Source organism: Haliaeetus albicilla, chromosome Z (assembly GCF_947461875.1).
Source record: "Haliaeetus albicilla chromosome Z, bHalAlb1.1, whole genome shotgun sequence".
Lineage (NCBI taxonomy): Eukaryota > Metazoa > Chordata > Aves > Accipitriformes > Accipitridae > Haliaeetus > Haliaeetus albicilla.
The window spans coordinates 15,190,708-15,217,632 of NC_091516.1; the positions used below are offsets into that span (position 1 = coordinate 15,190,708).

At 42.2% G+C, this 26,925-nt stretch overlaps 1 protein-coding gene across 3 annotated transcripts in view; it reads right to left on the bottom strand.

Moving 5' to 3' along the window:
• ARHGEF28 (Rho guanine nucleotide exchange factor 28) overlaps window positions 1-26,925 on the bottom strand; it is a 125,103-nt gene that overhangs the window by 87,104 nt on the left and 11,074 nt on the right. The window contains exons 3-4 of one of the 3 annotated variants that reach the window (XM_069776615.1): window positions 10,365-10,512; window positions 8,236-8,529 (exon numbers count right to left, since the gene is read on the bottom strand). The exons of 1 other annotated variant lie outside the window; for it this stretch is intronic. In XM_069776615.1, coding sequence (XP_069632716.1) covers window positions 8,236-8,529; window positions 10,365-10,512 — 442 coding nt within the window. The remainder of the gene's footprint in view (window positions 1-8,235; window positions 8,530-10,364; window positions 10,513-26,925) is intronic. One more of the 3 variants, XM_069776616.1, reaches the window with a different exon arrangement.

The following is a 26,925-nucleotide window of genomic DNA, read 5'->3' on the forward strand; positions in this document are numbered from 1 at the left end:
TCACTAAAAAATTAGTTTTCAGAATTGCTCCTTGGTCTGGAGTACTTACATTCTGCTAAAGTCCCAGTTTAGACATCAAAGTGGATTCTTTGGATGTTTCCAGCTAGACCATTTTTTCTACATACAGTGTTAATAACCAGCCAGCACAGAAGTCCATCTAATTAAAACACATGGAAATATATCAACCAGTATTAAGCTGTCGTGGTTTAAGCCGAGCCAGCAACTAAGCACCACACAGCCGCTCACTCACTCCCCTCTACCCAGTGGGACAGGTGAAAGAATTGGGGAAAAAAAAAAGTAAAACTTGTGGGTTAAGAACAGTTTAATAGAACAGAAAGGAAGAAACTAATAATGATAATAATAACAATAATAAAATGACAATAATACTAATAAAAGGATTGGAATATACAAAACGAGTGATGCACAATGCAATTATTCACCACTCACTGACCAATGCCCAATTAGTTCCCAAGCAGCAATCCGCCCCCCCCCCCCCCCAGGCCAACTCCCCCCAGTTTATATACTGGACATGACATCACATGGTATGGAATGTGGCCAGTTTGGGTCAGCTGTCCTGGCTGTGTCCCCTCCCAACTTCCTGTGCCCCTCCAGCCTTCTTGCTGGCTGGGCGTGAGAAGCTGGAAAATCCGTAACTTAGGATAAGCACTACTTACCAACAACTGAAAACATCAGTGTGTTATCAACATTACTCTCACACTAAATCCAAAACATAGCACTATACCAGCTACTAGAAAGAAAATTAACCTATCCCAGCCGAAACCAGGACATAAGCACACTAAGCATCTGATTAAATACTAACCACACCCCAACCCTGAGATTAAAAACACAGAAATAAAAAGGCAAACTTTACTCTGAACTCCATCCTCTGATTAAAACTTTGGCCTGGGGCCACTGGGTTTCAATGTATATTGTAACACTGTAAAGAAGCCAGATAAACTTGCTCTCAGCAAAGTAAGATTAGGACTTTCCCACTCGGCAAAAAGAGAGCCCTTAGGAAACCTTCCCAAACAAGAGGATAGCCGCCTCTCTCTACTCCAACACTGCTGCAAATAAAGTTACTCTTTTGGCGACCAAACCTTAAAAACAATGCAGTATGAGTAAGTCTGCTACAAGAGAACCTAGTTTTAAAAATAACTAATAAACAGTAATTAATCTTTGTGGTCTTAGAACACCATCTACAATAATAACTTTTATTATCTCACTACAAATATTCTTGTAACTAATTTTTATCTGCCAACCTAACAACCTTCATCTAACCTTAAGCTAAATTTGTTCACGGCTAGCTTGAATGTACATGGTAGCAGAACCACCCGGCAGCTCCACTTTTTTTCACCCCTGATGCACTTAGAAACAGCACTTGCATTCCTCCCCATCCTTCACCTCTATAGACTATGTGTTTGGTGGGCTACTCTCCTCTTACTACTCCCACCTAGCTTGCCCAGGAGTGAGCAGAATCTGATGACATAAAGCAATTACTAATAGCCTCATGATACTAAAATCTGAAATACAAATTGTAAAGTTGGAAGGATAAATGGAAAGGTAAATATGTTCTTTCAATACAAGGGAATTATTTTTCACCACAAGGATGGTGAAACACTGGGACAGGTCACCCAAAGGTGTTACAAACTCTCTGTCCTTGGAGGTGCTCAAAACCTGACTCTGAGCAACCTGACCCAACTCCAAGTGGAGGGTAGGACCAGGCCACTTCCAGGGACCCCTTCCATCCAAATTCTGCTATGGTTCTATTCCAGGGTCAGCAATAGCAAAACAAAAAAAAAGGACATGATGACTGATAATAAGCTTTTTAAATAGATCTGCCTAAAAAGAAAAATTTGCACTAAAAAAAAGGATAATTCTGAAACAACTGAGGTTTAACATTTTTTCTCTTAAGAACTACTTCCAGTTTCAGTTCTCTTTCACCACCTCCTCTTACAGCTCCTCACTGTGACAGAACCAATGGCATTTTCCCACACTTTTCACTTTCTTTTCCCTTTCCCTTGAGGAAGGTTTCAAATGTGGCAAAAGGGGGGGGAAGTGACACATGAGGACACAAACAAACAAGACAAAAAGAAAACCATAAAGAAATTTTAAAAAATGTTGTGAAAAAACAACATAATTAATTCAACTGCATTCAGCTGCAAACAAGAAGAAGATGAGGGAAAAATGAAAAACACAAGGCTTCTTCAACTTATTAATATTGAAACGGTATAAGGTAACATTTTCCATTAAGACACAAAACCGACAATTCCTAAGATCTGAAAGACGCACTGCTGGCTGATTCATACAGGGTCAGCTACTGCAAGGCAGGTGGTGCTGTAAAAGATATGCACTATCAGGATGTTGTTTTGCATTGCATCCCGATTCTGCAGCCAAAAGACTGAGTTACACAGAGCTGAGCCAAACACAGTCTGTTTTAAACATTAAACAAATCCTTTTGTTCTTCCTTGCACCTGAACCCCTTCCTATGTCCAAAACAATAAACTAAAACCAAGTACTTCTCTCTGACAGAACTGACTAAGCCCTTTCAGGGCTATGAATCTCATTCATTTCCTGGAAGGAGACTAAAAACCGCAAGACTTGTGACTTGAAAAGCAGGGGGAGACATCAAAACTGGCTGACAAATTCCAGCTTTTCCTGGCTTCATACTTTTATGCATTACTATTCATTTTTTCATTTTTCCGTTAGGTGCGAGATTGTTTATAAAGCCATCTTCAGCGCACCCTGCTGCTGCAAAAATACACACAAGTGGTTCTCTGAATAGACAGTGGTCACAATGCACGAAGTCAGGTACATGACAGCCCATCTGAGGGCAGGGCTGTGGTGACATCTCCCCTTTCCACTTACCAAATATCTGGAACATCCCCCTTTTCTTTAATTAGTCCCCCTATTCATCATACATTTATCAACTAAGACCGAGAGGCTGGCATCAATACTGCAGAAGAAAAGGAAGAGATGAGGGAAGGTTAAGCTCCATTGCAAAGATGGACTTGAAGGAGTCTTGCCCCAGCGGTTTTAGCAGCAGGAGGGTTAGAGAAGGATCCCATCCACCAGCCCCATGTGGTAAAGGCTGCACATGGTGCCACCACCTACGCTGTCAGGTGAAGATTCAGTTGACTTTACTGCTTCAGTGACCCCAACAAAGATGCAAAACACTACAGGAGATGGTTTCTATTAGCAGAGGAATATTCCTCATGCTTTTGTATTGCAGCGAAACACTGCCTCGAGCTCTTTGGTTTAAGACACTTGTTTACTGAGCACCGCCGGAGTGCTCAACACCAGGCGGGGACACCCTCTCAGCCAGGAGCAGAGAAGGGCTCTCCAGTCCAGTGCCAACTCAAGGTTGGGGTCCGGGTCAGACCATAGCTTCATACCTGGTCTCTCCAGCAGCAGACCAGGCTTCTGAGCCCCACTACTTATATATTGCCTTAAATAGGAAACTTAATCTGTTGTATCTCTTACAGTACTTGCTCTACTGTTACTCTGCATATCACCATCTCCTCCATGTGCTTGGGGCTTTTCCCGAAAAGCCCCTTCATGGTCAGGGGGATCTCAAACATCTCCTCTCTGCTATTAGTACCACTGACGAGGAGATGAGGATTGGATGCTTGCTGGGGACCCGCAGGTTGAAGCATGCTTGCCAATATCTTGCCCCGTGCCGCAGGTTTCTTGGTGAGAAGCGGGCACTGGAAGACACTCGTCTGCTTCCCGACACCCAAGCAAGCATCCTCCTCCCTCTGCCCCGTGCAGTTTCCAAAGGGGCAAACTCCTACAGGGCCACAGAACTGTCTGTTTCTCTAACCCCTATAAACTGTCTGACCAAAAAAATATTGCCTCTCCTCACAAGGCTCACCACACCTAGAAATATTTAACTGCTGTTCCCAATGTTCACCTACTTCCATGAAGGAGATCAGGCACTTTCCCTCCCTCTCCCTTTCCTTCTGCAGGAAAAAAGGAATCTAAAATTCCAACTGAGGAAAAGACACAGACAGAATCTTCTTTAATTTAGATCAAAAATATGACATGCATCAGCCAGGTTTGAACTGGGCAGGTTAGCAGGAATGTGCTTAATGCCAAGTGGAAACAGTAACAGGATTTACAAAGAAAAGGGCAGGGAGAGGGCAATAAAGTCAAAATGGCACAGAAAATAGAAGAGTGTTCCCCAAAGGCACAATATAAAGCAGCAAGGTTGGGTAATCCGGTTCACTCCAAAAGACCCTTTCCTAGAAAACAATTACGAAGCATTTATGAAATAAAACAGAAATTCTCCTTCTTCATGAAAGGGAATTAAACAGGTATAGACACTATTCCCTTCCCTATGATCCACAATTAAGTTTCATAATTCAGCTGTAATTTTATTGCTTCTAGTAATAGCCTTAAACCTAAAAGAGTACTCTTCCTCTTGAAAATAACTGTCAATAGTGGCCAAGCCAGCAGCAACTCTTCTTGATTGATTACCAGCACAGTTAAGTTCAGACAACCTGAACTCAGCCTCCCAGCAATGCCCTTAAAACAACCAGAAACTGAGATGCCCTCAGCCTCCTGTATGTAAGGCAGACCCCTTGCAAGGTCCACACTCCTGTGCTCCCACTCCCCCTCCAACACCCAAGGGATGTAAGCCTGGGTGTGTCAAGGACAAAAAAGTTGCAGTGAAGATACTGAACCTATGCCTGATGGTCCCTGGGGACTGCCAGTCCTAAAAGACTGCCCTAATCTGAGGGTACTAGAAAAGGAAAGGTTACTTGGAATCATTTTTCTCATCCAGATTAAACCACTCCATCTTTCTTTTTTTTTGGTAAACTGAAAAACTATGGGAAGATTCTCCTTTTTTTTTTTTTTCAAGCAGCTCTAACAAGGTATTTGGCTTTATATTTAATATTGATGATCTCCGTAAGTTGAATAATCCAGTTTTCAGACGGAAAATACCCTTTACGAAGGTGCAATCAACAAGAAAATCAGCTTCTCTCTCTCCCTCCTCCCTATCTCTCCTTCCTCTTTCTTCAAACCCACCAACAAATAAACATCTAAGCATAGCACCTCTGTTGGGTCCTCAGTTTCCTCTAGCAGCGAACTGCTTGTGGACCAGGCGATCTGAACATCTGACCAGTTTGGGTGAGTGAGCAGCTCCTGACGTGGCTGTCACACAGGCACTTATTACAAGTGAGGATTACCAAAAGGTTCATGCTTTCTTGTTTCTTTTGTTGAACTTTAAATGATGTGGTTAACAAGTCCTGACCTGTGCAACTGCACTAAATTCCTGAATTATTTGCAATGCTCCCTAAACAATCCAGGCTCTCTCTTTATCCAATTGGTTTTGTACCTTATAAAGAGAATGCAAACACTTTTTCCAAATACCAAAACTCCTATGAATAAATTATTCTTCTATCTTTCCATCAACCCATATGTTTCTAAATCCTCATAAAAATGAATGAGGTCCAAAAACACCAGATGGTGCAATAATCTTCTCCAGCAACGTGTCACTCAGAAGTAATTTTTTTCCAGTAAAAATAGCCCAGCAGCTCTGGAAACTGACAGAATCTCACAAGCATGAGGTCCTAACTAGTGACAGATGATAGCACCCACACCTTTCACAAAACCAATACTGTTAAGAACATCCTGACACTGTCAAGTGTCAAGACACCCTCAGACCCTCGGGGCAAGGAGTTGCAGGGACAGCAGGTAGGGAAAGAAGGTCTCGTCCTCTTTCTAAATCCTCATCAATTCCCTGTTTCTCAACCATTTTGATCTTCTGCAGTGTGGGGAAGAAACAGAGTGCTGGGACAACCCTTTATCACCTCACGGTGGAAGATGAAGAACCTTCTCCTCCTCTTCTCCCCTATGCTGAGATCTGAAGCCCTCCTGCCCCAGTCCATCCCCCTCTCCCTCCCTCTCCTTCCCCTGCGTGCACAGGGCTCCCTCAGCCACATGCAATCCTGGGCTGAGCTTGGCCTCTTGCCTTTGGGGACAAAAACACAGGGGTGGGGACAAAAACACAGGGGTGGGAACGGCACAAGGAAGCAACACGAGTCAGTGCTTCCCAGAGTCAGGTGAAAGGAGAATATGGCTGTAAGAAGAATCAAAACTGTATTTTGAGAAAGGAGCGAGAAAGGATACAGGAGCCAAAGAAAAATTCTACAAACTGCTTAGAGGATACCAAAATAGATGTTAGGCCCAGCCCAAGCCCGGACCTCAGAGAGAGACAAAGGCAATGACTGACCTCCCCTGGGCTGAAGGAGAAGCTGCCTGAAAAGCTTTCAGGAGCCCCCCACTCAACAAGGACGGCCAGTAAGCACTGCCCAGGCAGGACTGCACTGAGAGCTCCTCACTGTCCACGAGCAACACTACCAGGCCCCAGGAATTTAGATCAGTTTTTGTTTTATTCAGAAACATGGGGAAAAATCCCAGGCTTATTTAAGAGCAATGACTGGGGTACAAAGGTAGATGTCACCTCTTCAGTGCAACAGTGCCCATGAGGCAACCACTAATGCAGCATGCTCAAGACACGCTCATCTAACATTTCAAACGTTCACAAAGACTTTGCATAGTGACAGGAGCACAGGTTCCTGCTTTTCTGCTGTATTCAAATTTCATTTATGTGTAATATTTAAATCTGAAAAGTGAACGAAGTATGAAAAAGACACAGAAACAATAAAATACAAGTCCTATGGAACTCTCACAGGGCAACATACTCTCTTCTATATAAATGTTGCAGTACACCTGAAAAATTAACAATGAGCATAACTAAAAAATGAAGTAATTCTGCTATTTGGATAGCAACTGCCCTGACAGAGCTTAATCTGGTACCAGCTGAGCTGATCTCTGACCCTCTGGACCCACAACACAGCCAGCACAAACCTCCCCATGTTTCAAGCAAGCAGGTACCCTGCTGGCTTTGCCTCAGCATCTCAGTACTGTTGGTATCCTGCTGATGCTTCTGGGTTGGGCTTCAACCAGTTTTGATGAAAAGCTTAGCCAAGTCTGTGAACAAAACTACAGCTGATTTCTTCAGGCTTTAAATCAAGGTCTTCATTGCCAAGATCCAGCAGCCATTCCAGCAGTTGAGTTATGTGAACAAATATTTACTACGCACCAAAATGAAACAAGTAAGAGCTTTTTTTTTTTTTTTATTCTCTCCTGTCTAGCCAATATTTGAATGATACTTGGTATTTGTTTTTACATCTCTTGAAAGAGCTGTTTACAACAGACAGACGAAAAACATCCTTCTCCTGAGCAAGGCAATAGCAGACTTCAAGCTATCTGTCATTAAGAATTAGAAAAATTTAAGACAGGAAAAAAGCCCTCACCCAAAGAAATTTGCTAAGTGCTGTGTTTTTACTTCCCAAAAGCTTGCCTGAGTGTCTCTTTCAGTTTGGCTCATATGGAAACTGCCTGTTCTCCAATTTTTAGCAATTTAAAGTACTAAAAGAAAAACAGCCAAAAATACCAAATTTTCAATGAAAAACATGTGAAGCCATCAAGTTTAACACTATTTCCAACCTCAGCTGTAAATCAGCTGGGTCTGCAAAAAAAATTATACACTTCACCAAAACCCAACTAGTTTTCTGTTTGCAATGAAACCAGGAAAATTTCACCCGATTTTGTTACAAAATTTTTCAATGGCATACCCTAATGTAAAGTTTCGTGTATATTTTCATCCCACTTCCTCTACAATAAAAAAAAGCCACAAAACTTGTTTAATGATATTCTCCCCAAAGAATGAGCACAGTCATAAATAAAGCATAAACACTGACAGAACCGTGATAAAAATTATGTTTATTCTATACATCAGAATGCCTACAGTAACACATTCTTCTGTTTTATGACTGTCTGCTTTTTGTCTGCGTAATTGAAATATCTCACTTGGTTGGAATCATGGCAGCAATACTTTACTGCTGCAATTCTTGCTTTTTTTAAACAGACAGCTCTTTAATCTTGCAAAGACAGAGTCTATTTATAAATAAAGAACTGTATTCACAGTGAGTCAAGGCAGAAAAGGCTTCTGGAGAGATTGAGTTACAATAACCATTATTATGCTTTTTAAACCTCTGGGCACAAACCAAATCTCGGATTACCCTTCTCATACTTGAACAATTTTTCATCTTAACCACAAAATAAAGCACAAGGGTTGAGAACCTGGGATAAAACGGTGAGGTACTATGCTCTGAACTGTGCACCAAACCACTACTAAAAGCTTTCCAACTTGAAATAAAACCTTACCACCTTCTGAGGAGCTTCCAAGGATGTTCCAGGTCGATGGCAATTCTTCATGAGCAACAGCCATCATCAAATCATTATCCAGGGACTGCAGATCTTTTATCCTTAGCCCAAACTTATCCAGCAACATCTTGTGACTAGTGGCAGTGACACATTTTGCGTGATCAACCAGAAAGCGAGACAACTTGCAAGACAGATTCTCTCTGTAAGTGACAGGACAGCTGCCGAGGACCACAGGCGAGTATCCCCTTGTGTACATTAACACAGAGACAGAAACTGTTTCTTGGCATCCATGGCCTATAATTATAATGTAAATTAATCACTAGCATTACCTATGTTCAGAAAATACATTAGTTTTTCCTCATTCCCCTCCCCCCGCATCTAAAAGCTGTGACTACTCATCCAGAATTATTTCATTCTTCCCTCTAACAACATCTATTTGTCATAGTGCATCCACCAACCATTTCTGGTGATGAACTTGGATTCAGCCAGACTGTGAACTGCTAGTCCTTCCAATTATACTAACACAATTAATTCAAGAACCAGTCTTTCTAGGTCAAGGTTCTTTAACCACAATGGAAAGAAGAGGTATAGCCACATCAGGATGAAATCCCACAAATCAAAAGCCTGAAGGTTCTTGGATAAGAACTAAGAAAAATGAGATGCTTATGAAAAGAGTGGCAGAGTGGCCTGCAACACAAACTCTTAGTAATATACCTATGTATTAACACCCATTTTGTACTTACCCATTGTCTCCATGTAGGCCAAAACCCAGAAGCTTTTAACTAATGCATGCTTCATGCTTTTGGCAGACTTGATTAAACGCTGTACCAACTCTCTAACTTACAGCTGGGACCCTCAAAGTCCAAGGGAGTTTGTCTCTCAAACTTCTTAAGTACCTTGTGCATTCCTCCTCCTCCTCCTCCTTTGCCATCTAAGTGAGGGTGGATGTCATACATCTAAAACAGGTGTAAGCTGTCCCTCTCACTGGAGAGCTAACCATGACGTACTATGGATGCAAATCTAAATTTTCCAAAATATCGCTTAAGAACTACAAGTATATATGCAGTCTAGTAACTGCAGAAGAAAGCACGTACCTACCACATCTCTAGTTGTTTTTAAAGTGCTCTGCATTCCCTCATGTTTAATTTGGCCACTACGAAACAACACTAACATCAGCAGGGCTATATTTTAACCTCACACTTCATTTTCATTTGCTCATGGCTTCTGTTAGGAACAGGCAGAGGATTAAATGTGGCCTGTAGCCTCCTGTTTTTATTCCTAGCCCAGAAGCAATCATTTAACAGTGTCATTTCAGGCCTCAAAACTGCATTTTCTCCAGTTGTAATCCACCACAATCATTTACCATTTACAGGATCAAAGGAGTCACCATGTAACAGCAGCGAACTTTCCCTTTTTATACTCAGCAGCTATTTTCAGACTTTAAATCCCCTTCAGAAAACAAGCACAAATAACAAGCAGATCCTATTGCACAGGTACATCGTGTCTATAGCCACCTACTCACACAAATGAAAAGGTCACAAAGCACACAATAAAGGTGACAACCAGGGTTTATATTACATCCACGAGGGCGACAACGCCAAGGCAGAGAGCCGGCTGGGAGGCAACGCAAATCCCCCGTCTGCAGCGAGGCACCCCTTGAACCCCTGACACTTCTGCACTGTGCGCTTCTCCAGCAGAGCTCCAAGCATCACACATCTCCACCACGAGGGCCTGGCATGCCACGCTGGCTGCTGCACCCAGGGAAAGCTCAGACAAAAAACATGACTTCTGCAGGTGTTACGACGCCTGGAGGCAAACAGTTGTGGCATAGAATTCATTCACATTAAAAATTATGCCATCCCTGAAGACTGCACTTTAATGCACACCCAACTATGCAAGCCCAGTAACGCTGTCTACGCCTGATACTGTGCTGCAGTGGATTGCTACAGGATCACCTATGGTCAGTCAAACTCAGCCTGGATCCTAAAGGCCACCATTCAATTCCTGCTTTTCCACCATTACAGAGACATAAAACAGAGTTGTACCAAAACGTCCAGTTGAGCCCAGCTTTGAAATGGGGGTGGGGTATAGCAAAGAGATGACAAATGTAAACAGGAGTTAACGCTCACCTGGAACAAGGGACTGAAGAGCATTGTCACTAACTCGCGCAGCAAACATTATGTGCCTCTTCAGGGATCCATCATAAACAAAGTAAAACTCGGCGTCCTCTGGGAGGTAAATGTCTTTGTCAAATTTTGCATTTATAGTCACCTGTCCCTGAAAAATTAAGGTGCTTTCAGAAACATCCAGTAAGTTTCTCATCTCCAACAAACCCACTGATACTTACTTCAGATGCAAGTTTATTATAACCTTTTCAACTCTACTATACAGAGGCTATGATGCAATGACAAATCTGCAGTTTTCTACTTCCACTTAGAAAATAACACTGGTTTTATGCCTGCACAAGCAAAGGTGATTTTAAAAACTGCCTTTTAAATAATGTCTTTCAGCGAATTCCTTTCATTCTGAGCCACACAAATATAACTGACTTTTTGTTTAAAATGCTTCAGAACAAGCAAGTCGGTGAACCTGAGTATTTTGCTATTTACAAAAGCATGCTTTGTGTTAGAAAAATTTAAAAATTCAAAAGTGATTGAAATTATCTTAGACTCGGTTTACAAAACAAAAGCACTGATGTAATTCTACAACTGCCTATGCTGGTAATACTAGTTCTCAGATATCTGATCATGGATTTCTTTATAGTAAATAGAAAGCAACTAGCCAAGAAAAATCGGTCATACAATAGCTTCAAAGAACAACAGGAAAGGGATCTGAGAAGCAGCAAACAATAACAAATGTCTGACATGTCTGAGGGAGGAAATTTCGATGAAGTTGCATTTCCTCAAAGAGGAGGACAGTGTGCTCCACCACAGTCCCTGGCTGCCAGAGTTGTTCTAAATAAGACAGAATTGCCCCAGTATCTGGCAGAAATGGTGTTTTCTGGAAAACACGCTGCAGAAGAATATCTCAGCCATTCGTGCTTCCAAACGATGCCTGCTCTGCCTCTATTCAAAACAGTTACCACAGCACTAACTCCACCGGCTCCGTAAACAACTCTGGTAAAAACCTGCACCAAAGCACAACACGGTAGCACAGAAATTTCCGTGGTTGAAAACCACAGTTATGTCCCTGACTGTCCTGACAAGCACCTGGCTCTTTCCCCTGTTCATTATATGGCAAACATACACTTTACTGCAGTGAGACTCTTGCCGCACCCCACAACTTCACATCGTCGCCTGCCTTCCCCAAGGACATCTTTCTCATCACTCATAACAATGCAAATCCTGCATTTGTTTTCTTCTTAAATACAGATGTTCTACTGAACTAGGGGTGAAGAGGCAAAGGCTAGTTTCAGGCACAAAATCTTCCTTAGATAGGATTGTTCCTCTAAGGATAGGTGTAAACAACATTAGGAGTCCAGTATCGAAAGCAAGCATGCCTGTCATCCCCAGAAACTGATAACGCACCTCTTTTTAGTAGCCTGAAGTGATAACGGCCAAGAGTTTTCTCCTGTTTCTCTTTGTGCTGTGCACGGTTACACCCCAAATTTATTATTATTGTTATTGTTGTTATTAATCTCCTTTTTTAAAAATCTTTTTATGTTAGTTGTGAATAGCCCTTTTTGTCTGTTGAGTAATACTGGCTATTTTGTAGAGATAGGAACAGGATAAATCCCTGAAGACACTCCACAGACTGCGCCAGTAGGTGCTTAGCTAACAGCAGCCTGGTGCACAGGAGCACAGCAGAATTTCTTCCACATGGGCACTTGTGGCCACAACTCTCAAACCACCTGTATAGCCTCTGGACCCCTAAGGCTGAGGGACTACATAGCTAGCCAGCTTTCATGGGGTTTTTTTGCACTAACTACGTGAAACAAGGGAGATATTTTCTACCAACATTTTCATTTCAAAGGCCTACTCTTGGGGAATAAAAAAAAAAAAAAATCAAGCTCAAATTGTAGCCATTGGCTTATACTGCTCCTCTTTTAAAAAATGTTAATTTAGACTCAGTAAGGACAGAGGAATATCTTAAACTGATCACACTGCATAATGTGCAGGCACGGGGGAGAATTTCACAACTCCTTGTCTTATAATGGGTGAAGGAAAAAAGCAAGAGGGGAAAAGATGGAGCGGAAAGCTCATGTGTATATGATAAGAGCAGGTTTTTCAGAACCCACTCCTTACAACCCTCCAGAATAAGAAATTGCTGGTAACTTAAGCAAAGATTTTACAGAAGGAAGGCAAAATGGCAGCTCGCTTATATCTGGATAAACAATTAAGTGATTCATTTGGAAAATCCCACGTGATCCAGAAAGAGGGTTAAATGCTATATTACTAGAGAGGAATCAAAGACAACAGAGTAAGTAACTTTCACAGGGGAATATTAAGCTACACTTTTGACGCTGGATGGTTACCACACTTGGCATGAGAAGCACATGTCCTTTCACAAAGGACAAGCCCCTATCATCACCTCTAGCACTTCCCATTTGCCCTCGCAACCATCCTGTCTTCAGATGTTCTCGTTTCATGTTGCTCAATTCCGTCATCATCTTCCTTGCTGCCACTACTAAAACATGCATCAGTTTGCTGTTCAGGCCACCACAAATGCCTTTTGCTCTAGCTTCAAAGCATCTTTTCTCTTCTCACCTACTCCTCTTCAAAATACCCTTGCTGCACTTATGTCATCTCCCCTTCTCACCACCTGAAAATCTTTTACAATTGCATCCTACTGCTGCTGGAGTTCACCCTTCCACTTCCATCCCTTCCAGTCCCTCCACTGCTTTGCACAGCACTTGTCCCATGCGGCCATGCCCCGTGCCAGCCGCACTGCTGCCTGCCCTCTCACACAACGACTCCTCTTCCACCGCACATTAGCCCTTCTGCCCCCCTCATCCTCTCCTCGGAGCTACAGCCTTCACCCTGGCTTCAGACCTACACATGGCAGAGCCTATCTTAGCCCGTGTTTCGGAAGGCATGCTTACTGTACTTCAGAGACATTGTGATACCAACCTGCATGGAAACTTTGATCTTTATCAGGTAAGATATGCTAGCCACCCTTTGGAAAAGACATGAAAAAAATAAAATCATTTGTGCTAAAGGGAACACCATGGCTGTTCAAAATGTATCTAATACTACATTTAAACCCGATTATTTAAGTACCTCTTCCTTCAGCACAGTGTTCCCTTAGCACAGAATTACATCTGTTTAATGCCAGGTTTGAATGTAAAGCAGCACTTCCAATAAAAGCGTTAGGGATCTATAGGCTGCTAAAGAAATGGCGTTCATAGGACAGAGTGAAACTAGAAAGAAGAACCTTATACTATGTTTCATCAATTCCTTTCCTACATTTGCAAAATCTTTTTTTTACATTTTAATATAGTTATCGTACAGTTAATTATTAGACAATATGTTGCATATGTAGCACACATACAATCTACATCCTTATATAAATATATATATGCACTAATAAAAAAAAGATACTGTAATGCAGCTAGACAATATCACAAACAAATGTGACTGATGGAGATGGCTGCACCCACAATCCCTTTGCACTGCTGGCACAAATGTATGTATTTGGCAGACCAGTCTTTCCCACTCTTATGACCACTTGCACTTCCCTCCAAACACTGCTGGCAGAGGCTTGTTCATTACACACATGAAAACAAAAATACCACCGAACTCTGAGGATGCTTTTATTGTTGCCACAAGAGGTGTCCCTGTGTATGTCTATGCACTCATCAAGGGAGCTTTCCCATTCCTTTTCACAGCTGTGAAGCAAGCTGCAGCGAGATAACACTGTAATTACCACACTGTTCATTTCCTCTGTGTGAAGCCAACTTTGTTATCGGAACTATTTGATTTTTTTTTTCTTCAAACAAAGATCACCTTGCAGTCCATTCTAGAAAACTTCTAGGTAGAAAAATACTTGGGGAAAGTGATGCATGTTGTGAGCCTCTTCCAGACTCTGCAGCTGGAAAAGGCAGAAGGATTCACCCAACTTCCAAGCCGGACCAAAATGCAGCCTTTCAGGGTGGAGGAGAGGAAGAGGAGATGAGAGAAAAGTCTGCCAGCTTATTTAGTTCTTTGCAGAGTTCTTTGCACTCTGTTGTTGGATGTATGACCTTGCCTTTAGCTGCATTTAAATGCAGATCACTCAAGGGCATTGACTTTACCATGCTATCAGCGCTGCACACACGTAATCCACCATTTTACTGAGAGCTGCCAACCTTACTAGCAATGACTGTACACTTCTTCCACAACTTTGATCAAGACATTGAAGAGCTTTGGGCCAAAAATTTCTCCCAAGGATGATACACCCCAGCATTTGTCACATGAAGGTCTGGGGAAAAGACTGATGCAGAGAACCTTATTAGAAGCAAAACCAAAAAAAAATTAGGGCCTCCCAGGCCATATAAGAACAGCCTGGAAAGATTAATATACGAAGTGTTGAAAAATACATACCTTGCAAATAAAACAAAATTTCAGTGCCACAACTACTTTGGTCAAACACTGGAACAGGCTTCCTGGAGAGGTGGTGGATGCCCCAGGCCTGTCAGTGTTTAAGAGGCATTGGGACAATGCCCTTAATAACATGCTTTAACTTTTGGTCAGCCCTGAAGTGGTTGGGCAGTTGGACTAGATGATCGTTGTAGGTCCCTTCCGACTGAAATATTCTGTGCTATTCTACTTTGGATTACTATGTGTGGTAGCAATTGTTAAAGCTCAGTGTTAGAGAAGTGCAACAGAGCTTCAGAAATATGCACAAACTTGATCTCTATCAGCTTCTTTGCACACACAAAATAAGCTCACGTAGGCAGAAACCCAGAAGCCGTACATTAGCCCTTTAAGAAAAGGGTTTATTTTATTAGCTTAAATCTGAGGGATAATTTATATTTTTCCATTATACCCATTCCCTGCAGAGGCATTTATTTCCTGGCTCCCTCAGGCAAGCCCAGCCCAGCCCAGGGAGCAGGTTGCAGCAGGAACTACCTGAACAGATCTTTCCTCTGCAAACAAATGAACTTGGAGAGCGACAGAAGTGCCAACAATTCCAGCTCCATCCTCTTCTTCCTTTCCTAGCAAGACACACAGGAAGGAAAGAATTGGGCTGGATCTTGCAATGAGCCTCAGTAATGTATTCCTCCACCAAAGCAATGCCCCTCTGCTTCACAAGGCCTTCCCAGAGATTTTGGGGATATGCTACCTCTTTTGTAACAGAGCCTCTTCTTGGCAGAGTCCAAGTGCTCAATCCAGTCTCTCAGTCAAAACATATATCCACTAGACTACCACAACAATTAAATAGTGTAGGTAAACAACAGTGAAACACATTTCCAGGAGTTCCATAAGAAATTCATACTCATAAAAAACATTTTTTCAGCATCACCCTCACCACATCTGAGAAAAGCACCTCTCCACTGCTCCCCACCCCATTCTGCAAGGCACAACCAAAGCACCTTCTCAAATCTGCAAAAAACCTCTGACGCTGGTCTATCACTAAAGCATGAAGAGACTACAATTACAGTTATCAGCATTTAAAAGTAGGTAATTAAGCCATAATTCACATATCAGTACAAAAGAGCAAAAACAACAGAAATAATTTATGATATATGCACTACCTGAAATGGGGACATCGTGCTCCTACAGAGCAATGTTTGTTCTGAGCTCATTCCAGACACTGAAGCCGGAAACACATCCCAGCTGGCTTATTTCTTCTGCATTTCTAAATACAGAACCAATTTAGGCTTAACACTTATCCTCTAGGTACCAAAACCCAAACTGGGTAAGTCACACAGGTGCCTCATCTTTGGAAAACCAGCCAAGTGGCCTGAATGAGAGGACTTTGCTGGGCCAGATTCCTGACAATCCACGAGTTGCTAGGTGTCTTTGACACTATTTTCACAAGTTCATTTGTCTAATGACAGTTCAACCTCTCTCCCACTCCTTCCTCTCCCTAACAAGCTTACTTATATCCTCATGAACTTGGAAAAACGTAACAAGGATTTACAGGTTTAATTCTATGTGTAGGTATGCTGAAGCATGCTTCTCAGGGTCCCTGTGGACCACAGATAGTTCAATCCCCATTCATTCAAAGCATGGGGAAGGATGTGCCACTTCACTGTCTTGGCAAATCAACACAGCCCCTGGTCACAGCTGGTTTCTCAGGTAGATGCTGGGGAAGGTCCTTGCCCTCAAGCTCACAGTGTTGATTCTGATGGACTTGGAGTGGAAGCAAATTTTAAGTCAAAGGACACTTATTGATACCAGCCAGCCATTATCTTACTTAGACTTAGACCTGAGTGGCTCAAAACAAGTGCTCAACTCTATCGAACCACCACAGGGACACATGGGAAGTGGAGATCCCTCAAACACCGTCCAGACCTGTAACAGCAGAGAACTTCAGGCAGCCATATGAGCACCTTCAACTGCAGAAAGATACCAGAAATTGTACAGATGAGCATGGGAGAAACCCTCAGTCCATCGAAGCCAGGAGGAGTTTTGCCACTGATTTAATGACAGCCAGGATTATCACCGCAATCCTTGAAATAAAAAACAAAAGAGCATGCAGGAAGACTAGGGAGAGAAGGCTGCAGCTACAGGGGCTTTAAGAAAGACACCAATCTTAAACTCATTAAACCTGTGGCTGAACAAGTGCTTGGCAGCTTTGACCTCTCTGGGATCCATAAAGGAAAGCATAGCTTTTACTACCAGTGAAAACACTGCCCTGGCTCCGGCACCGAGAAGGACATTAGGAAGGTTTGTGTTTTTAACAGGATTTATAGGTCTACGCACTCCTTCAGTGTAACCAAACAGGTTTTTCAGATGTATGTTTTCCTTTGGTTTCTCTAGGGTGCTTGAGAGCTGACCAGGTCGGGCACGCAGCAGCAGGGTCCCCTGAGCCCCACATCCCGGGTAGGGAGCAGCAAAGACCAGACTCCCCACAGCCTCAGGAGAAGAGCTCCCACCTCCAGCCACGGTCTGACCCCCTTTTGCATGCCAGCGAGGGACTGGGGCGGGCTCCCCACCAGGAGAAGAGGGGAAGGGAGGTAGCAAACCCCCACAGCTGAGGCACAGCGGCATCCAGGCAGGCAGGACAGGCTGAAGGAGCGACCATGGCACTTCCAGTGTGCCTGATGCCTACTCTGCTGCAAGTCGCCCTGAGCCCTAATAAACAATTGGCCCTCAACCTGAACCGAGCTTCTTCCACTTTGGATTCCTTTAGGTAACACCATCTATTTCACCAGCAACCTGCCCCAGCAAAACAGCTGCAACATAAAAAGACCTTTACTGGGGTTCCAGATCCAGGCCATTGCGCTGGCTAACACTCAAAACTTCAACGACTGGTCCCTATCCTTGCATACACAGCCTGGATAAATCTATTTTCCCAACAGCCTTTTACCATAAAAATAATGCATTCTAAAGTATACTAAAAATGTCTTTACCAAACTGTATAAACAACACAATAGCTTGAGAAAGAATGTTTTATCCAGCGTTTCCAAAGATATTATCTGTAAATATAATGGTACAAACAGACATCATGTTTGTAATTACATGCTCTAAGAAAAATATCTATGTGCAGGGGTAAAAAAAATGGTTTCGTTGTTCCCAAAATGCAAGTCCCAACATCTCAAAGTAAATGCAAATCCCCAAGTATTGCTAGCAATAACGGGGCTTTTTTCCTCCATGGTGCCACTGCTGTGTTTCCTCTAGCTGCCACTAGCCACTACAATTTAACATAAATATTTCTTCACTGTTCAAAAGACACACTTCAGAAAATCTTTATATTTTAAGTTGAATTGTTTAAACATATTTTACGTGTGCTTAGACAAGAATAGTGGCAAGATACTCTCCCTGAGCAGCCATACAGTTTCAATGACCTTTGCTGCAACTTAGCTGCAGCTATGAACAATCCTACTCAAAAGATGCTAAAAAAGCACTAGGGAAACTGTAAATAAACACAAAACAACCATACTCAAATCATTAATAACAAGGACAAAGATATAAATATGCCTTTCTAATGTTCAGTGATATTTTTATAACATCCACCAGACAGTTCTTGTTGACACGCTGCAGTAAGTGTTGTCATGGACTTGTTTAACAATGGAATGCAATGGGATTCAAGGCTAAACACACAATGAAACAGCAATTAAACCCAGGGAAGGAAAGGAGTAATAAACTGAAAAACAAAATAGGAGATAAAAGATCAACATTTCTCTGCAACATTAATTTTCTAACTATATACATCTTAAACAAAAAGGGGGGGGAGGGTCCCAATTAATAACTTAAGAGAAGAAGCAACTGAGTAGAATTAATTTCTTTTCTATTCAGGGTAACAGAACAACCATAATTCCATGTACAGACTGAAGACAAGGTATGTGATGATACGGTCATGCCCAAAAGCCCACATGTAGATTTTTATAAAAATTAAATATGCACGTATGGTTGCTTTGACAAGAGCTGGTCCTCTGCCAGTTTACACGGCAAAAGTCCACCAGGACCCCAAGAACCTCACTTATTCGCACCAGGTAAAATGCCAGTCTTCAGCCTCTACGCCTGTGCCCAAGCCACTGCCTGCATGCAGGAAACATGCCACGGCAGATTCTCCAAACAACATCAGCTTTACGCACCAAGTATTTGTAGGTACTTCTTCAGTGTGAGGCAGCTTTGTGAGAAATGCAAAGGAACCGTTTGAGCAGACACCTCTGGGCACAAATAAGAAGCATCTCCCCCACATTTGCTTAAGGCAAGACAGGACAAGGGAAGCCCGACAACTAGCAGCTAAGGCAGCTCTCCGTTCTTGTCAAAAGAGTGAGAAAAAAGGGTTCAGTGACCACTTGAGTCCCAGAATATAATCTGAAGGATGCTTCTAGCAAGGTCCCAGTACAAGCTTGAAGAGAAAAGCACTAACAGAGAAATTTCCTAATGAAGACCAACAAGCAGCCCTCTTTTGATATGAAATATCAGCAAGTTCATCACTTTGGTTTAGACGCAATGCCTTTTTAAACGGAAGCGTAAGCATTGGTAGAAGCTATTGCCACCATTTTTGACTGCTAAGTAGCCCAAATAAACTGGAAAAAAATAGAGCATTCTGTTACATCCAAACCAATGACAAAAGTCTCAACACAGGCTCACTCTTCACAGGCACAGGCAGAAGAACAAGCTTCTTGTTGAGAACTGCAAGATTTGGCCCCAGGAAAAGGAATTAGAATCCAACAGAATTAGAAAAAAAAAAAAAAGCAGACATCTAAAATACTGCTTATTTGCTGCAAAACCAAATAGAATTCCTCTAAAAAGAAGGAGCCCAGTAACAGGTAATGACATACATATGTCTGCAAGTCTCTGGTGCTCTGCACTGCTAAGTTGCCTCTAATGTTATCCACTTTAAAAAGAAACACATATTAGACATATTGATGCATTTCATTCAGTGCACAAGCAATGTGCCCAGATGCTTTCCAGGTCCTTATTTTCTACAGCATCATCTTACCACAGAAAACTGCCTTCCTCAGTCCTGTTTCTACTGTTGCACCCTCTCAGTCAGCCCTTTGCTCTTCATTTAGCTTCTGTCAGCTCTTCCAGCTTGCATTGCTTTCATCCCTGCTGCAAAGCACCATCCCCAAAAAGATGTCAAGCATACAGACAGCAGGAGCTTAGGGTTCACCAAGGCTGCAAGGGAAGCCTGGCAGAATTTTAGGCCGCAACAAACATCATGGCATGCAGCAAGGAGGCGGCCAAAAAAGCATAATGCTGCGATGCAGCTGTCACATAAAGCTTTCACGCTGCACTGCTGTACTGGTATACACGGTGATGGCAGGGCAAAGGAACAACTAGGGCACTGAAGGGATTAACTCATAATGGAAGATCAAAAGGCACACAAATACACACAAATATAACTTGAACAACCAGCCATTCCAGAAATATATTCTAGTGCCAAACGCAGAAGCTCAGACACTTTATATGATCACAAGTAGGTGGCTCCAGGAACTCAGCCAAGAGCAATAAACCCCGCAATGACTCCGCAAATCATAAAGATGAACACAATGAAAGCATCTACTAATTTCTTCCTCAACACAGGCTGGCAACACTGATCTCTCATGTAAAGGTACAGCTGGCAGCAAGACCATTTACACATCATCATGAACAACACCCAGCCACACTAACCTGACCCACACCAGACCTGGGCTCACAATCTCATTTTTGTTGAATTAATGAGAGTACACGATACAGAGCTTATGCTGGCTTTGTGCTTTTTATGCCTGCTGTATGTCAGCAGAAAAAAAAGTGACAATACCTGATCTGGCTGCTAGTGCAGAATTAATCTACCAATGTTTTTAAACAATCTGAACCAGAGAGCAAGTTTATAGCACATCAGCACTTTGCATCACATGGTCACTATTTTCTTTAACTTGTCACCAGCTGTCTTAAAGCCGTGTTTAGTGCACAACCGAACTGTGACAACAGGTAAGGTGGAGAAAAGTTTTCAGTCTCCTATATGGCAAAGTAGTCAATACTTGTGGAGAATGGGATATCTTCTAACTCTTGAACTACTGGATAGACGTAAATATATCCTGGATGCCTTTATCAGAAAGAAGGGGGGCCGGGGGGAAGGAAGAAAAAAAAAATCTTTTCAAGCATTACACAGTGCCAAAACATGTATTAACATTCTTGCCAGTCTGTCGTTAAAAATATCATTCAGTGTTTTGCTGTCAATGGCAACACAATTTATGTTGGTGCATAAAATCATACAGAGGAATTAAGCAGCTTGGGAATGAACTGTTCACATACACAGGTCAGAAAACTTCTGCAATAAGGCATATTAATAGAAAATGAACATCCATTCTGACATGTAACTGTTAACTAAAAAAAAGGAGTTACCTCTTTCAGTTGACTTGATTCACAATATACAAATCAAATTACTTATTTTCTCATGTCCTATGTGACATCAGTCACTACTCTACTGTTGCAGATACTACACAAATACATGTAAGCACAAAGTCCCTGCCCAAAAAAATGCCAGTCTAAGGAGTGAACAGGAAAACAAAAAATGGAGGAAAAATAATACACCATGGGAACAAAAAATGATCTGACTGCTGATGGACATGCTTTGAAGTACCTGCTCTTTTCCTTCCTATCTTTTAAAATAGATCCCACTCTTTCACATGTATTTTCTCAGTCTCATTCCGACAGCAACTTTGGACCCAAACACAGGCCAGCCTGTGCACACTCTTCTGTGTGCCCCCATGCAAGCCACCCATGACAGACCTGACCAGGATCCCACAGGGTGTCAAGAACAAAACACTCACGACTCCAGCCAGCACTGGATCAGGCCAGCGAACACAGCTCCATGCATTAGCAAATGCTGGAAGCCCAGTACACATTTACATTTTAAACCACATCTCTTTTTTGTGTTTTGAAATCACCATCTAAACAAGAGAGTGGCACCAGCCTGGCCGAACACACAGACAAGCCCAGGATATGGCCAACTCTACTGCAACAGCAAAGAACATGGAAACACAGGATGGGCAAGATGGGCTAGAAAACTGGCTTTTTTCCACATAGTGCTGGCTAGAAGACACCGACACATGGCAAGAGCAGAAAATCCAAAAGTTGTATCCCACCATGGAAATCTCTAACCCTTTCTACCCCTATTCCTACCTCAACTCTTCTTAGTTCAGCATGGAGGAACTGGGAAGGCACACAGCTTGGCAAGGTAGACGATCAACTACTCACTTCAGTATCAATATGTAAGTCCTACTGCCGCTTCCTGCTCATATCATGCAAAAGCATGCCGGAATCATGTATCAGTTTGAAATTCACTTCAACCATTTAGAAAATAGAATTACATTGTTGAATTATTTCTGTTCATTCTGTTTCCCAGTTCTCATGCACATGAAACCCATGCATTGAAGGTAACAATTGCAGCTCATTTGTCACTCTAGATCCAACTAGGCATACAAATAACATACTTCAGAAAAAAAATTTGGAATTTCTTCCTGCCAAACAAGATGATTCATGACTTTTTAACTGCCTCACCAAGTGGTTTCAGAGTCCCTCTGCCTATGTACTTCTGAACATTTTCCAGCATATGTGCTCAAATTATTCCTGGACACACTGCCAGAGTACAAATTAAACCCTGTTTATTTAGTCACCTATTGCATGGGCCTCATTGCAGAACTGAAAATTTCAGAAGTGTTGAGGATTGTGTGAATATCAGAGTGCACCATTGCCTTCAGCTGGAGCAACATCAACCAACACAGTGCACTTTGGAAAACTCCCACATTTGAGGTAAAACCAGACCAGACAACCAGAAGTTGCTGACAGAGTACCAAATTAATCCAAACCCTGGATATGCATTAAAATCCTCTTTTCAGATTGAACTTTCTGCCACCCTTTGCCTTCTGATCTTTTCAACGGGACTTTGACTCCTAATCTGAAACTTTGGTCTTTAATTTCCTCCACTGTAGAACTGCATGCATATTCTGAAACCGGCCTGGAAGTAGTCTGTGCAAATGTCCATTACGAAACTCTTTAATTATTTTTCTCCTTCCATGCCACTGCTGTCGGGTGTGCAGATGGTACAACAGTGCCAGGGCTAATTCAATGCCAGAGCATGAAAGCCAGTAACAGGGCAAGGCAGGATGGCCCCTGGCAGCTGGCTGGACAGAGCTCCCTTGCTTCACTCCTTTGGCAGTGCCTACTCGCTTGTCTTTTATTTTACTGAATAATGAAGTGAGCTTATTTGTGAACCAAAACATTTTAGAATTAATTCTGTTTCATCACGTTTCTCACCTATAGAAATCCAGGTAGTTAAACTGTCCATTAGTATAGCAGGCTTTGGTTTGAAGAATCTTAAAAATCAGTCCAGGAATTTGCTGTTGTTGCCTGCACCCCTTGGGTATGAAATATGTCCTTTATTCCACTTTCTCCTCTCTGTTCCCTACTCAAATACCTTCTATGGCCAAGGTACCTGTGAATAAGCAGTTGCATTTTCAGCTGGGTCCCCAGGAATTATGCCAGGTCATCCCTGAGGAACCACAAGATCGCAGATTAAGAAAACAGTGAAGACGCTAATGAACCTGGCTGTAGCCCAGGTGTTTGCCTAAAAACTCCTGGAGGGGGGGTATATCCTCTGAAAAAGCAACAAAAGCTCAAAAGAACTTCAAAATTGTTACTTAGGGACAGAAGGAAATAAAACAGCATGGATCCAAGGGATAATTAACGGAGGCTGTAATATAGACATGCCTTTGTAGGGATAGGGTACAGGTATATTGCATGTGATAAAAAAAGCTGCCTGATTGTCTTGCACACACCAGCATTTAATTTCCACTTTTGGATGCCTACTCTCTCTTAAGAGAGTCAACCTCTTGGGCCAGCAGTTAATGTGGAGGCAGCAGGGAAGCTACACTGTCACCTCATCCTGCTCAGAGTAAGTCCACCTGGAAGGCCAGCCACGGCCACCAGGCTGCACTTGCTCCTCCCCCTTCACTGCTACCAAGGCTGAGTTCCAGCAGTGTAAGGGTGAAGCGAAATGCTGGTGCAGATGTGGCCCAGGTTTGTACATGCACATGAACTAGCATATGAATTCAGGACACGCTGCCTCGAGTGCTCCAAACCCTCATGGGAACAGCCCTTAGCCTCAGTACCTCTCGCTTCTCTGCAGGATGAGGGGACAAAGGTTGAGACGTGGTTCCTCTGGCTTCCATTTATTCTCGGAGGGGAGATGGCTGTGAATGCAGACTCAGTGCACCTCCATCTAAAGCAGCTGCACTCCTTTCTTTGGAACCATGAGATGGGATGCACCTGCATCCCATGGGATGCACATCCCCTGAGAGGACATGCCATGAGCAAGCTGCATTAGAAGCAGTTTCCACTTCCACTACAGACATATTTAACTTCTAAACAGGTTACAGAGGAAGGATGCTGCCCCATCCTAGCATCCTATGTTAGGATCTGAGAAACCTGGACAGGAGTGTGTTTCACCACACCTTTCTAACGTTTTCAGCACAATGCTGCACTTATGACACTAAACCTTCTTTGTAAATGAAGTTAAACATCTCCTGACTACGAAAGAGCATTGCAAAGAATGGTGCACACAAAGATCACCAGGCACTGACATTATTACAGTGATGGAAAACACAGGCGCCTAAAAGAAAGCATTAAGCCAATATCACATCGCCCAGAGCAAATCACCAACCCAAACAAACTAACAGCCAGACAAGCAAAGAACAGGCATGACCGTGCAAACTCCATAAAGACCACTAGGAGGAAACATACTGGACAGAAAAAAGTTAGGGAAAAAGAAACCCTAGAAAACTTGACACGCTTGGCACGCTGCAGACCCAGCCCAGGCAAAGACTATCACCAAGCTTATCTAAGGTGGGAGAGTCTCCAGACACTTGGATGCTCTGTAGCTGCGAGCAGCCCTGTGCTACGTCTTACTCTCAGCTCTCCCCAACCCAGTCAGAGGAAAGTCTGCTGAACCCTCACCACTTGTAGGGATACTTCAATACACTGGTATTAAACAGTGAATACATAAGCATCCCTCCTCCTTCACACCTACACTTCACTAAGGAAGCTGTAAGTGTCAGAAACAAAACCCAACCCCAAACAAGAACAAACCAGCAGACACTTAAGACGGAAAGACTTGGTGTACCAGAATACAAGAGAAGCTAATTAAGCTTTGACCTCAAGCACTTTTAGCGAACTCCAGTGGTTGTAGGCAGGAGCATGTGGTATCTTAGGAAAGTGCATTTTGAGAATAGTAAGCAACATACAGTGTAGGACCAAGTGAAAGTTTTATTTTCCAGGAGATCTTGAGTCTCGAAGCTGGGAGCCCATGTTTGTCCCTCTTCCTGGAGAATACATACCCAAATACTCCTTTGGAAAGAAAATTGACACACAACCTCCAGCATCATCTCCTTAGGAGATACAGCCCCTCTGATGTCTACAGGGAACTGCTCTGGATGTCCTCCATGGCTCAGCGTCTCTTTACTTCTCTCTGCTGCTTCCACAGGAAACATTCATCAGGCTCTCAGCAGAGAATAATTTACAAACTTCTGAGATCACTTATTTTCTGCTCTTGAGATTTGACTGCTCCCACAGTATGTTTGTCCCAGGGCAGCAAGATACTTCTTTGCCAATGTTAAAGGTAATGTTGGTAATCAATAACATTTATTTAAAACAAACAAACAAAAAACAGTCACCTACCATTAAAAAAAAGGAAAGATTTTCCATGACAGAGATTTGTTTTTCCACACTAGAAACTGCTTTCAATAGGAGGAACAACTGCCACACATAAATTCTTTAATATCTGAAGAGTGCTTCATCAAGTATTTTGCTTTTTATCTTTCATGGATAGTCTTTTTTCCATGTACAATGAAGCCAGTGGCTTCCTGAAGACAGCATGGTCTTATTCCATACACTGTGTTTGGTACACTGTGAAATGAAAAGGCTCAGCTTGCCACTCTCCTTACAGAAAGAACTGGATAAATATAATTTTATTTGTATCAGTTAAAAAAGCATAATTTAGGAGGCAAAAGCTAATTAAATTCAAGTTCTATTTACTTAAACAATGTATTATTAGCACTGAAAGAAGAGACAACATGTATGATGTTTCAGTTTATCCTTGGCTAGTCAATTCTGAAAATTAGAATGGCTTATATGGAGTAATTTTATGATGTGGTTAACAGTATTTTGCTGTCTATAAGGCAGAAACAGGCTCCTCAAATTAACTGAAAAGCATCTGCTTCAAATACTTAATGTTCTGTTTCATTACCATTTATTTTTTAAACCATGACATTTATGTCTGTTGTAATTAGATTTTAATGTATTGCTGCCACAAAAATTACATATAAAGAGAAGTGTATCAAAATAATGCATTTTTGAAATGGAGTAATTTCATAGAGTATTTTTAAATTATATTTCACAAAAAAAATTATATTACCCAGCAAGGTCCTTGAGCTTTCTGAATGCATTCCCTCTTCTGTAACAAAAAAGAAACAGCTGTCACTCAGCCAACCAGATTACACGTACTATTTTAGATTTGCAAAGAAATTCAGTAACTGACGAAGTGTGGCAGTTTGAAGTAACAGCACTGTATGGATGCATCCTCCAGCTGTGTAACAGCTGCTCACATACAGCAAGTCAACAAAGTACCTTGCATATAATCTTTAAAAACGTGTATTATAAACACAGAGCTGCAGTTATTCGCAGATAATTTGATGTGAAGTACAAGCCTCTCAGACAGACATTCTTGGAATAAAGAAGAGTGTAAAATCCACTTGATATAGATGCTAAGCACGTTTAAATACCGTATGAAAAGCATCCTAATTTTGGACCCAGCATACAGTAGATCTCTCCCTCAAGAACAAAACCCTATGCTTTTATAGAGGCTGGAAAGAAGGGACTACTTCCTATCTTTTGACCACTTCCACTTCTCCTGTGGAAAATAATGTGTTATGACCATACGCTGACATTTTTAAAGTTGCATGTGAACTGTATGCAATTGCCATGACACAGTATTCCATAGTTCCACTGTGCCCTTTAAAAGGGACTAGAACACATCAGAGAAATACCTGAATTCACCACAATGCAAATATCTGTCCTGTTCCCTCAGTCTTCCCAAGAGATGCTTTCT